This window comes from Lynx rufus, unplaced genomic scaffold (genome assembly GCF_022079265.1).
Source record: "Lynx rufus isolate CCGP_SWC_20201006 ecotype Redwood Valley unplaced genomic scaffold, mLynRuf1.p SCAF_17, whole genome shotgun sequence".
Classification (NCBI taxonomy): domain Eukaryota; kingdom Metazoa; phylum Chordata; class Mammalia; order Carnivora; family Felidae; genus Lynx; species Lynx rufus.
The window spans coordinates 44,388,247-44,401,498 of NW_025814831.1; the positions used below are offsets into that span (position 1 = coordinate 44,388,247).

Consider the following 13,252-nt stretch of genomic DNA (forward strand, 5'->3'; position numbering starts at 1 on the left):
CGCTCTCTGTGCCAGCATTAAAGTTAGGCTGGGGTGCGCTCTCTGGCTCGGGTCCCCTGGTGCTGCCGCTCTCCCGCCTCCGGGCTCTCAGCCCCCGGCTCGGGCCGCGCGGGCTGTTTGCTCCAGGCCGCGCCGGCGGGCATTGAGTAGCGTTTGTATTAACGCGGAAACTCTGTTTCCAGCGTGGGCCTCCTGCGTTCGCTCCCTCCCCGGGTGTCCGGCCGACCCCTCTTCCATCCCCGAGTCCTGACCTGGCTCCTGTGGTCTCCCCAAACCGGCCCTGGGGTTAGATTCCCCGGCTGGTGTTCTTTGCAGCCTGCCTTGGGTTTCTTTCAAACTCTAAAAGCCCTGCGCGGATCCCACGAGTCCAGTCTCTCCTCCGGGGACCGTGGAATATTTAGAAGGGCGCAACGAGTGGGAGAGACACGAGTTTTTGAAAATAGTTTGTTCTTGGACTTGTGTATCTGTCTCTCTCTTGCCTACACGCCCACACTTCACTCCCAGGCCTCCTTCTTTTACCCTTTCTGGCCCTCAGCGTGGTCTGATCCTGGTTAAGACAGCACAGTGGTGGCTTTAGGCTTCAGCCTGACTTGCTTTCTGCGTTTGATCTACACCCTTACTGCTGGCGTTGAATGCGATAACCCACCCCCACCCTCACTCTTCTCCAGCATTTACCTAAATATTTTTATCTTTCCATCGTATTGTATGGGTTTCCTTTCTCCCCTTCCCTAAAATCAAAACAAAACAAAAAGGGGGGGGGGGAGGAAAAGAAGGAAAAGAAGAAAAGGAGAAGGAAGGTAAGGGAGGCCTCCCTGTCCATCATTTTAATTATACAATTAGTTCACATGCTCCAGCCCATAATGTATATTTTAAGCGGAGCCCAGTGTCTTTCAAGAACATTCTGGTAATGTCGGAGGCCTGGATTTGTTGCCTGCTCGTCCCCCCGTGCAGCAGCGGCCTGTTTTCCTCCCCCTGTTGTGTGTTTTTATTATTTTCCCTCTGGCTTAGATGTGTCAATCATTCTCTCCCTGCCATTGGTTGGAGAGTTTGCGTCAAAAAGTTGCCAGAGAGGCGCTTTCTCAGCAAATCTCCCTGAGAGCGGGACCGACCTCAGCTCCAACTCAGCCTCCACTGTTATTAAAAATAAAAATCGCTAGAGCAGCCCTCACCACGTCTACTTTGTATGTATCACAGAGGGACCCACGCGTGTTTCCAACTCGAGCTACTTTCCTCATTTTCGATTCTTAAAAATATTTTTTTTTCGTTGTTTGACTTTTTACGGAGGGGTGAAGACAGCAAGATTTCTAACTCAATACTCTTGATTTCTTTTAGGATAGCTGGCTATTTGGAATTTTGAAGGATAATTTAATTTTTTTTCTAACTTCCCATGCGGCTGTAAGGTAAGTGTCCGTCTGTCTTGCCTGCCTATGTCCATGTGTCCTCCTGTCTACCATCGCCCCGGTACCTCCAATAGACCGACTGATGCACACTTCTGCGAACGTGGAGTTCTTCTGAAGCATGCCGTGTTTTTCTCCCTTGTAAATTTTTTAGGTGTAGTAACGAGCATTGCGAAAAATTTCTGATCTGGAGGTGAGGGCGGGAGTGGGAGGAGGGGAGACAGCGCGCTCCTGGGGTCGCCGCTTCCGCCCAACGTCGTGGAAACCCTGTGAGGGTAATGTGGGGTGTTTTGGAGGGGTTCTGTTTCTGGTTTTGTTTTATGTCAACGCCCATTCTGGGCTTCTCCCTGCTAGTTTGCGTTTTGGCCCTCAGATGTGGTTGGGTCATTTGGACTGATCTCAAGGACATCTTCAGAGTCCGAGACAAAAAGATACAGATGTAGCTAGATGGATGATGATGATGATGATGGTAAGATAGGCGTCTTCTAGGGCCAGCGTGCCCGAAGCCCGGCTTGCTCGCGGATCAGCGGGTGAGGATGGTCGCAGCTCGAGCCACCCCCCCCCCCCCCCGCCCTTAACGAACGTGAGAGGAAACCCGAGCGAATAACCTAGGAGGCGTGGAGCGCCGGCAGCTCGTCCGCCCCACGCTCGCCGCTCCCTCTGTCCCGTCCCCTTTCCCTAGAGCCAAGAGCAGCTCACCAAGATTCGCCCTCCGTTCTCAGCCTCTTTCAAAGGCCTCCAGGTCCCCTTTTCCTTTTTGATCGCCACATTCCTCCCCTCAAAATAACCTGGGAGTGCAGTAAACCCCCCATCCCCATCCCCGGTTGTCTCGGTCCCAGACCAGGGTCTCCAGACCGAGCGAAAGCGGGAGAGTCGTTTTGCTACGTGACTTTGTCCGGAACGGCTCCGGGCCCGCCCGGTGCAGCCCTCCACACGCACCTGGGGCTGGCAGAAGTGTTGGTGAGTGGCCCCGGCTCCGCCTGAGGCCGCGGCGGGGCCGGGGACGGAAACCTTACACTGGGGAAGGCGGCCCTCCGCCGTTCCGGACCTGGGGCAGCGCCGGGGCCTGCGTGCGCGCTCGCGCGCTCCCCTCCCAGGCTCGGGGACACCGGGGTGTCGTGGGCAGGGGCCGGGCCGGGGTGGAGGGGTGCCCTGAGGCCCAGCCTCCGCTCTGGGTCCACGCAGGTTGAACCATCAGGTTCCGCGGGCAGCCGGCCTCGGCGACGTGTCACGCCGCCAACTCCAAAGAAGTCTTCGTGTTGATGTGTTCAAGTGGCTCTTGAAATCACAGTCCGATTTCAGAACACATTTTTTGAGATCAAGTCCCTCGTCAGAACTCCCCCGAGTTGGCTTTTTCCTCCTTCACAGACAGAAGTGGGATGCGGGGACGGAAGGCCGAGCTGCGTTGACCCTGGAGCGGTGGATGACTTGGGGAGGGGGTGGGGAAGTCGTTCCTGGAAATGCTCTCCTCCGTCCGAGAGCCTGGGGGGGGGGGGGTGTCAGGATTTTTCCCGCTCAGTTCGGGACTTTTTCCAGGCACCGAAAGTTATTAGCACAGGAGACCAGTTGGAGAGGAAACTCCTCCCCCCAAAGGAAGGTAGACACCAGACCTCTCCTCACTCCCCGAGCTAACACTGGGGCTTTCTCCTCACCATAATTAATAGTCAAGGCCAACCCTTTTGGCACGTTTCTTCCTCCCTCCCTTGCGGGTGGCAGCGTTGTTTGATTCCCTGAGGCCAGAAACTTTCACTCGAGTTCGCCGGAGAGGGAGGCCCGCGCCGGCTGGTTCCGCGGTGCCCACTTCTCTCCTCTTTCTTTCTCTCCTCTTGCTCTTCGCGGTCCTCCGAGCCACAGGCCAGTCGCCAGTCCGCGTAGTTTTGTTTCTTTTCCATCATGCAGAAAATTAATCAGCCCGGACGAGAAGCGGAGCTGAGCACGGCGGCCTGTAATTAAGGGACGTGTGCCCCTCGGATTATCTCGTTAGTTTATCAAGAAAACATTTATTATAATTAATTCTTGGACGAGGTAATTATTATTGAGCGAGGACACAGCAACTGGTAGATGGGCTCCTTGGAAGAAACACACACACACACACACACACACACACACACACACACACACACACACAACAACAACAACAACAGGGGGGGAGATGTGGGGGAGGGAGGGAAGAGCGACAGATTGCACGAATTGACCGTTAGATATAAGGCGGCGCGGGCCCGGGCGGGCAGTGGAGCCGGACCCGGGGCGCCAGGACTGCGGGGCTGCCGGGCAGGGACGCCGGACCGAGGCACTCGCGCCCGGACGTGCGGGCGCCCAGCGGCTGCGGAGACTCGCCCAGCGACCGTCGCCCGCTCTCGTGGGTAGGACTTCTCCAGTGGCTACCTCACGAGCAGTCATATTGACGCTTATATTTTTGAAAGGGTATTTCAGTTTCCCCTTCTGGGCTCGCTTTAGAGAGGAAGGGAGAAAGGCGTCCTTGCAGGGCTTTGAAAGTTAATGGAAGAGCCAATGGCCTCTTCTTTGGAGAGTGCATGGCTCTTTCATAGCCTAGGCCGGCTGCTCAAAGTATCGAATAGTTTTATTTGGGGGTGCTTTTCTTTTTATTTTAAAGATGCATAGAGTAGCTAAAGCGAAAACAGTTTATCCCTAGAATCTTAGTGATTTTGCGATGGCAAGGGCAAAGCTGTTCCGAGAAGGATCTTTGCCTAGTGCTTTCTGTCTGTTACTGCTTTTTATGTTGGAATGTGCATTTCTAATTGGGTGAGAGCTCTACATGTAAGAACAATTCCGTATTTCTCATGTGTACATCTGCTATGATTTTGGTTTTTTCTGTGGTAGTTCAGAACTGTACAACATAGTAAGACTGCATTAAACAAGAAAGAACTCCAGCTTAGAAGCTACATAAACAAATAAATGACTGTATTTTAAAGCAACATTGTTTTCACAGGCTCTAAATAACTCTGTCTTGGAAAGAGAGTAGAAAATATCAAGTCTTTGTTACAGGGGGCAACTAAATTAGTTTTATTGATGAGATTTTTCAAACTCCTCCAAGAAGAGTATTTATAAAATTACATTAAATTAGACCCCAGGGTAGAAAAGCATGATTTTTGTGCTATGACTTTAAATCGGGAAGAAGTTGCAGTAACTGACTTCCATTTGTAGAATTTTGTGCCTTGATCTCTAAAGCAATGGAAATATGAAAATCCAGTCCTAAAAACTCAGTAGGACTTTTGTCAAAGTAAGAGGGAACTTCTCCTAATCTTGTATCCGCCATTTTGAAGCAATCTCTCATAGTGTCAAAGTTGCAAAGTAGAGGTCTTTGCAGGATAAGTGCCAATTTTTAGTCAAATAAAAGCTAGACTTGAAAACTGTCAGCCCGTATTAACATCCATTTGGGATCCCTTTGCTTGGGGCAGTGAGAGGCACACAGCTGAAGAAAGTAAATAACTTTTCTTTTTCTGCCTGCCTTTTCCCTCCCTGAGCTTTTTCTTATAGAATTGTAGAAAACTTGAAAGGTAGGGAGAAATTCTACTAGTTTCACAACTTTGGGTGTTTGTGGATCTACTTTCTTCAAAACTAAAATGTGCAAAAGGCAGGCAGCTAGAATTAACAGGAAGCTCTGCTGTAGCTGCTGAGGACCCCAATGTCTGAAAATTTGCCTCCCGCAGGATCTGCTGCCTCTACAACACCAAAACCAACATGGAAGCGGCTTGCACTACAAATGCTCACCCTTTCTGCTTGCAAATGTGGGGGCCTGTCATTATCTGATTGGTGGGATTCTAACTTCAGGATTTCTAGCAAACCTCATGCCAATCTCTAAGACTTTTTTTTTTTTTTTGCAGTGTGTTTAAATATTTGATGGGTGTCGATTAAAAGTTAAATACTTGTTTGTTTAGCTTTAGTTCTTTAGACACATAATCAAGGTCCTCCAAAACCTTAATAAATCTGTTACTTACCTCAAAATCTAATTACCCAGACTACTAATTAGGTGAAAATGATTACTGGAAATGACTTCAAATGTGGAGTCATAGCAGTTGAGCAGTTTTCTCAACTTTGTCGATTAGCAAGTTCGTATTTTAGATGTTAAATGCACTGACATTTTAGGTTCACAGCAGTTAAAAGTGGTAAAAAAGCGAAGATAATTAAAATTTGCCTTGGAAAGGCAACAGTCTGGGGAGAGGTAGATTTCTTGAATTGTTTCTTTGTTTCTCACCAATGGGCTTTGTTATCAGCATTATTTATTTAGCCAAAGAGTTCTTTGTCTCTGCAAATGGCCCCAATCAAGTTTTGTTTGAGACAATTAGCTAGTGCCAGCCAATGAGTCCTATGCAAATGTAGGGATAGGAATGCAATGTGTGCATTTGAAGGCGCGGGGTTTTGTTCTTCGGGGGGGAAGGCAGATTGTAATTGCTTTCTTCTGGTACTTTTTTTTTTTTTTCCCTTAAGTTTAGTGTGGGGGTGGGGAAGACAGGTTTATCTGGTCTCTCTCCATCCCCTCTAGTTCCACAGCAGCTGGGGGCGGGGGTGAGGGGTGGGTTGCAAGTCCTTTAAAAGCCTCTACCTTGCACAGCCCAGGCTCTTTCTAAGTTAGTGGTGGAACGTGGGAGAGCTGCCGCCTGCGAAGCAGTAAACCAGCACCTCTGTTTGTTTGTTTGCTTTGCCCATAGTTCAACCGCTCCCAACCCACACACTAAGGACCCTGAATCTGTCCACCCCCAGCGAAGCGAGACCTTCTGGCTGGGTCCCCCCGATTTGGGCCGATTTTGCGCCTCCAAACAACCTTAGCATGATGTCTTATCTTAAGCAACCGCCTTACGCAGTCAATGGACTGAGTCTGACCACTTCGGGCATGGACTTGCTGCACCCCTCGGTGGGCTACCCGGGTAAGTGAGCCTCGCGGCACTCCTGCCTCGTCTTTCTCCAGGCCCGCCCCTCGGATTGTGACGCCCTTTCCCCCCGGAGCTCTGGGGCCGGCGGTCGCGCTGCCCCCACCCCAGCTCCAGGCGAGGTCCCCACTGGGTTTTCCTTCGAAAAAGCAGCTCAGGGCCACAGGGCGTTTACCGGCCGGAGGGGAGGATAGGGGCTGGAGGGAGTAGGTGGATCCTGCAACACTGGAGGAAACCCACACCGCTTTATTCTTAATTGGAGTGATTGGGGGGACACACTTTGGAGCTGGGCGAGGAAGGTTCCTGCCTCCGCCCATATCTCGAATCCCAGTTCCTCGAAGGACACTCTTCGAGAAGCTGGGTTTCTCCTCGTAAATTCTCCGGGCCAATCCTGGGGCTTCCCCTGTGACCTCCAGGCCCCATGCCTCTAAGCCCTAAAGGTGTGACTTACCCTGGGTATGGGTGCTTTCCTTTCCGGTCAGATCTGTTTTTTAAAATCCTCGTAGAAGTAGGAAATATGCCCCCATTTTAAAGATGGAGGAACAAAGGCCCTCAAAACCAGAGTCTCGAGCAGGATCGAGATTTCACCCCATCAATCCGAACTGCGGGTCCTCGGGGATCCCTTGACTTAACGGAATGGATTTTTTGTTTGTGTTGTGGTTTAGGGTTGCTTCTGTGGGAGTTTAGGATTTTGGGCTTCCTTTTATTTCATTTGTTATCTATGGAAGGGTCGCTCTGGCTGGAGCGATCTCCGATGTCAAAAGTGGGAGCTCCCCTGGAAAGGACAGTGCTTGTCTGGGGACCGAGTGTCGGCTCCGGGTCCGGGGAGGGGGTGGGGAGAACACTGGTAGGCTCTGGGTTGAAGGGATGGGAGGACAAGGGAAGTGCCGGGAGTGGGGGTCGGGGGAGTCGGAGCACCCGCAGAGACCCCTATGACTGAGAAACTGCTCCCCCACCCTAAAGGGCCCTGGGCTTCTTGTCCCGCAGCCACTCCCCGGAAGCAACGCCGGGAGAGGACGACGTTCACACGGGCGCAGCTAGACGTGCTGGAAGCTCTATTTGCTAAGACCCGGTACCCAGACATCTTCATGCGGGAGGAGGTGGCGCTGAAAATCAACTTGCCCGAGTCCAGGGTGCAGGTAGGGCAGATGTAGATAGAACCGTCCTTCCTGACCGTGCCACTCCTCCCCTGAGCTCGGTGTATGTTGAGGACCCGGCAGAGTCCCAGGTCTTAGAAAGTGTGAAAGGAAGGCTGGAAATTCAGCCCTCCATTGGAGGCCAGTACACTCTTCTTCTAAGGCTCCTTGGGCCTGATTACTCCTCTTGCCCCTTTCTGCACCCCCACCCCACCCTAGGGGTGAGTCTCTGCATGAGTCTCCCGACCTAGGTTGTAAGGGAAGACTGGAGATTTTGCTGCAGTGATAAAGCACAGTCCTAGAGCTTTCGGGTCCCCAGCCAACAGAGGCCTGGTCTTGGCAGATTTCAAGGGCAGTCACTTAATATTTTAATACTTCCCTTTCCCCATGTGGAAATCCTACCCCATTCTCATCTACTTTTAGAGGTGAAAGGAGCTTAGCTCCTGTATAGCCCCAATATTTTTACAGGTGAAGAAATGGAGTAAATGACTTGCTCAAGGTCACATGTCAGTTTGGCGATAGAGCCAAGCCATAGAAACACTGGTGTTCTTAACAAAGAAATTACACAATAATAGTGTTTTCTTTAACTTCTCAGGATGTAGACAGAATTTGCTAGCTCTGAGCCATCTCGCAGATAAAATATCAAGGCAACATCCTCAGTGACATCCCCCCCTCCCCTTAACTTGACCTTAAGCTGGAGAGGGAAAGTAAACTCCAAATTTCCTCAAATGCAAGCCGCATATAGAGTTCTCTGGAAATAATGTTTAGCACCTAAACACACACACACACACACACACACACACACACACACACACACACACACACCTGGGACTCCCCTTTAGCCAGGACATATCAATGTGACCTGCAGATCACACAAGAGACTTTCCAAAGTAGGACGGAGGAAGTTAGCACTTGGGGGGCTTGAACTCAAGTCTTCACTGCAAGAAAGTAAGTGGCTCTGAGTGGTTGGTGGTGATATGCTCAGCTTTGGGGGCACAGTTAACACACCCATATGTAGAGCTCATTCGAGAAAACCACGGAGGACGTGTTGCTCAGAAAATGCCTGTAGTTTTCTCTCAAAGGGTGGTAATTTCTTTGATAGGCCCCCTCCCACAGCAAATACTGTTCCTTCACTGCAGAACATGAACAGGGCTGGTAAAGACAGTCTTCACAGTTGCAGGCAGACCCTTAAATTGACAAGCCAGTGAACATAGCCCAGGACACTGAATCTGTGTGCTGAGTGGCACCACCCTGAAGGCAAAGACTCCAGTATCAGACCTGAGACTAGCAGAGAAGTCTGTGCTTAAGCTCAAAGCTGAGTACGTACAAAACATTCCACTTACCATAAAGACAGTTTCAGCAAACAGTGGCTTTCAGACCTCCTTCAACAGGAACGCTTCTCCTTGGAGCTCTCTTTTGTAAGTGAGCCTTTTTAGGAGAGAAGGAAAAAAAATAGAGTGATGGAACCACCTCCATATTAAAAGTTACTCCCCAGAAGATGGACTATAAATTTTGAATTTAGGCTGTTCTTGTTGTTGAGTAACAACAGAATTGTTATCCCTCGCTTTGCTTGTGTTTTGCTCCAAAAGACATAGAAACATGGAATTCCACTGTAAGAGTGTTCCACAATACTGCTGGGTCTATGTGTATGTGTGTATTTAAGGTGAAATACGAGATAGGAAAATGAGAGGGAGAATTTTTAGCCATATGATTTATGATACTGGGCTGGGAGTCCAGGCTTTACGACAGCCTCCCCACTTTCTTATAATTCCAGGGGTATATATGAAAGCACCACAAAATGGGTTTTCAGTGGCAGGAGAGATTGTCTGCTTAGCTCATCTGTCCATGGAGAGCAGATTTATAATCTGGAAGCCACTCTTGTCCTTGAAACCACGTTAAAGAAATTTCTTTCCCTTTCAAGGTATGGTTTAAGAATCGAAGAGCTAAGTGCCGCCAACAGCAGCAGCAGCAACAGAATGGAGGTCAAAACAAAGTGAGACCTGCCAAAAAGAAGACCTCTCCAGCCCGGGAAGTGAGTTCAGAGAGTGGAACGAGTGGCCAATTCACTCCCCCCTCTAGCACCTCAGTCCCGGCCATTTCCAGCAGCAGTGCTCCCGTGTCTATCTGGAGCCCAGCTTCCATCTCCCCACTGTCAGATCCCTTGTCCACCTCCTCTTCCTGCATGCAGAGGTCCTATCCCATGACCTATACTCAGGCTTCAGGTTATAGTCAAGGATATGCTGGCTCAACTTCCTACTTTGGGGGCATGGACTGTGGATCTTATTTGACCCCTATGCATCACCAGCTTCCTGGACCAGGGGCCACACTCAGCCCCATGGGTACCAATGCAGTCACCAGCCATCTCAATCAGTCCCCAGCTTCTCTTTCCACCCAGGGATATGGAGCTTCAAGCTTGGGTTTTAACTCAACCACTGATTGCTTGGATTATAAGGACCAAACTGCCTCCTGGAAGCTTAACTTCAATGCTGACTGCTTGGATTATAAAGATCAGACATCCTCGTGGAAATTCCAGGTTTTGTGAAGATCCGTAGAACCTTTTTGTGGGTGATTTTTAAATATACTGGGCTGGACATTCCAGTTTTAGCCAGGCATTGGTTAAAAGAGTTAGATGGGATGATGCTCAGACTCATCTTCTGATCAATGATCCGAGAGGCATAGAAGGAAAAATGAAGGGCCTTACAGGGGCCCACCAACCAGCAACCTGAAATGGACAGACCAGTCTACTTAAGATCCTGTCATAGTTTTAGGTCATTGGTTTTCCTGATTTGCAAAGTGATCAAAAGCATTCTAGCCATGTGCAACCAAACACCACCAAAAATAAACAAAACTAAATTGCGAGGGAAAGGAGGGAAGGACATAGCCTTCTTAAGCAGAGGTGTTCCAATGTTTTAGCCAATCCGTGGTTGAATCTTAGGAATGGACAGTGTCTCAAGCTCACTCACGTTTCATGACCAACTGGTAGTTGGCACTGAAAAACTTTTCAGGGCTGTGTGAATTGTGCGACTGATTGTCCTAGATGCACTACTTTATTTAAAAAATAATGTTCATAAGGAGTCAATATGTAGTTTAAGAGACAATCAGTGTGTGTCTTATATAAATGGTACATCTGTGGTTTTTAATCTGTGCTAGACTTCAAAACTGTGATCTCCTGTTATTGTATGCAACCTTGAACTCCACCTCTGCAGGGGTTCTTCTGTGATTAAATAGGTTATAATTATAAGCAAATTCAGAGCAACTGAGTACTTATCTAAAAAGATTACCTTTGGCTGGAGGTGAGCTGCACTGAAACTTTACAACAAAATGTCTCTGGACAAGGAGAGTGAGAGAAGAGAAACAGAAGGACACTAATTCATCTGTAATTTACTGTTGGTAAGCCTAGCAGTAAAGAGACATTGGTCAATTGCTCTGACCCTGATGAATTTATAGACTGAGATCATTGTCGTTTATGCTTGCAGATGTTAACTGGAAAAGTTATATATGCATAAACCTTTTCTTCCTGGATTTGGCAGATATGTATAATTATATTAAAATGGTTCTAGCACAATATTGAGTCCAGTTTAATTTTATGCCACTATTTATGGATGAGAAGCCATATTCAGCCTCTCCTTCCCTAAACATATTTTATTTAGGTCAGAGAGGAAATCCATAAACTCTATTTAAAAAGCATTTTTGGCTTTATCAATGGATGAACTAGATACGAGTGACTGTGGCATGTCATCTTTGTGTGACTTCCATCAGGACTGCTTTGGAATAGAATATAGGGAGCCTAACAATCATTAGGATCTTGCTCTCCTTGCCGCATACCATGGTGATTTCTTAGGCACTTTATTGGTACCTTTTAACATAGCTCATTTCTTTTTTAGCGAGACAGGGAGAACTGTAGTACCTCGGAGAAAATGGGAATGGCAAGAATTCCTTGTTTTTATTCTCTCATTTAAAGGGATTTTTTATTTTTTAACTTCCAAAAAAATCTGAGGTGAACATGAGAGGGAATGTAATCAGAATCTGAAAGCAGTTCAGGCAGAAATGATTTCTGAACAAAAGAGTTCCAGAAAAGTTTTAAAACCTATAATTTCAGTAGTTGAACATAAGGCACCCTGGTCAGTTTTGTTTTTGTTTTGTTTAAAAGAAAGTGCTGAGGAAAAGAAAATAGGTCCCTTCTCAGTTCTACTTGCATTTTGTAAACCAATCACCAGAAAAGACAAATGGGCCAATGGTCATGGTGCTCCTCAGGTAAAAGCAGTATTGAATGTTAAACTCTTTATGTTCTTAAATTTGACCCAAATTAAGTGACTCTTGACTAACTTTTTAAATGACTTTAGTAGTTGCAACCATTTTGTTTTCTAGCTAATTTTTCTGTCCCTGGCCGTGCATGCTCTCTTGAACCCTACATAATCTTGCCTACTAAGTAAATTGGTTTTGTTTTACTGCTAAAGGAAATGCAATAGTTAACAAGAAGCAATTGAGGCAAAACTTCATGGCAAGATTTTCCAGTACCCATTGATAATATTTACCCTACAGAGTTTACACCGAAGTGAAATTGAGGCCCAAGAGAGAACCTTTGCTTTGTAATTTTCCAGCTTCTGGATCTAACTCTCCCAGCTTTTCTCATGCAACAGTAGAGCAGATCGAAAGTAATTTCTCTCCCTGCTTCCAGTTTTCAGGATGCCCCACAAAGGATCAGGAAAAGACCCCCTCTCATTAAAAATAATAATGGTATAATTATAAAATGGCATAATAATAATTGCTCAGCAAATAACGCGGTTAGATTTCTCCCCCAATACTATAAACACGGAGGAGGTCAGAAAAAGGCGTTCAGCATCTTCTGAAACTAATTTTTCCATCACCTTTGCACAACTTCGTTTAACAGACCACGGAGTTAAATCCCTTTGGATTGACGGCAAAGTAGAAATGAATTCCCCCTGACCGCAGGCAAGGAAGGGAGGGAAAGGGGGGCGGGGAGCAAGCGCTGGCTTAAAGACGTCCAGAGAGTTCTGATCACCCCTCCTACTCAAGACCGGGTTTAACAAAATTAAGCCCAGTCATGGTGATACTTGTACTGAAATGACGTCACCATCCAAAGGCGTCAGGGAGCTAGTTCAACTGCATATTGGCAACTGGGGCGGGGGGGGGGGGGCAGAGGTCGGTGGGGTGGTCCGCTTCACAAAAATCTGCTGCCCCAATCCTTTATCTTCCCCACAAAGATTCTTGGCCGTTTGTATTTCACCTTGGGAGTGTTTCTAGCCTTCCCAGATAAGAAGAGCAATGCAATCAAGTCAATTAATTTCCGGCTGCCGAAATTTCCGAGTTTTAGATAATGGTCAGTTTCCTCAACTCCCATCCGGTTCCTTAGTCTCACCTTTCCTCTAAACGTCCCTTCGGCCCCAGCCCCGCAAAGCCTGGGCGGGAGGCGTGGGGCCCCGGGAGGCCCTGGGCGGGACTGCGGGAGCTGAGCCCCAAGGTGTGCACAGGGGCGGCGCAGGAGCGCGGCCCGGGTTCTCGGCCGAACTCACCGCGATCTTTCAGGGCTGGAGGCCCGTCGGAGTTGGCCCGGGAAAGGACTCGCATCCCTGCCCCTGGGAGCCCCAGTTGGGGCAGAGGCCCAAGTCAGTTCCCCGGGCCGATGCCGCCCTCTGGGCCCTGCTCACAGCCCTGCGGGCCTGGCGGAGGCGACAGGAGACCGTCTCTCGTCCTTTGAGTTCCCCTCCCTTCCTGTGCCCTGCCTCCGGCTCGGGTCCGAACCCAGGACCTCCGCCGGGCCGCAGCCCACCCCGCTCGGCTAAGTGTTCAGGCCCCGCGGGATCCGGCC

The 13,252-nt window shown here is 48.8% G+C and overlaps 1 protein-coding gene across 2 annotated transcripts; it reads left to right on the forward strand.

Moving 5' to 3' along the window:
- Nucleotides 1–6,186: 6,186 nt before the first annotated feature.
- OTX2 (orthodenticle homeobox 2) lies at nt 6,187–9,964 on the forward strand. 2 transcript variants are annotated; one of them, XM_047079919.1, is made up of 3 exons: nt 6,187–6,283; nt 7,250–7,425; nt 9,344–9,964. In XM_047079919.1, exons 1-3 carry the CDS (start codon nt 6,187–6,189, stop codon nt 9,962–9,964), a joined length of 894 nt encoding a protein of 297 aa, XP_046935875.1. The 2 variants fall into 2 exon arrangements, with proteins under 2 accessions (XP_046935875.1, XP_046935876.1); XM_047079920.1 differs by having other exon boundaries at nt 7,274–7,425.
- The last annotated feature ends 3,288 nt before the right edge of the window (nt 9,965–13,252 follow it).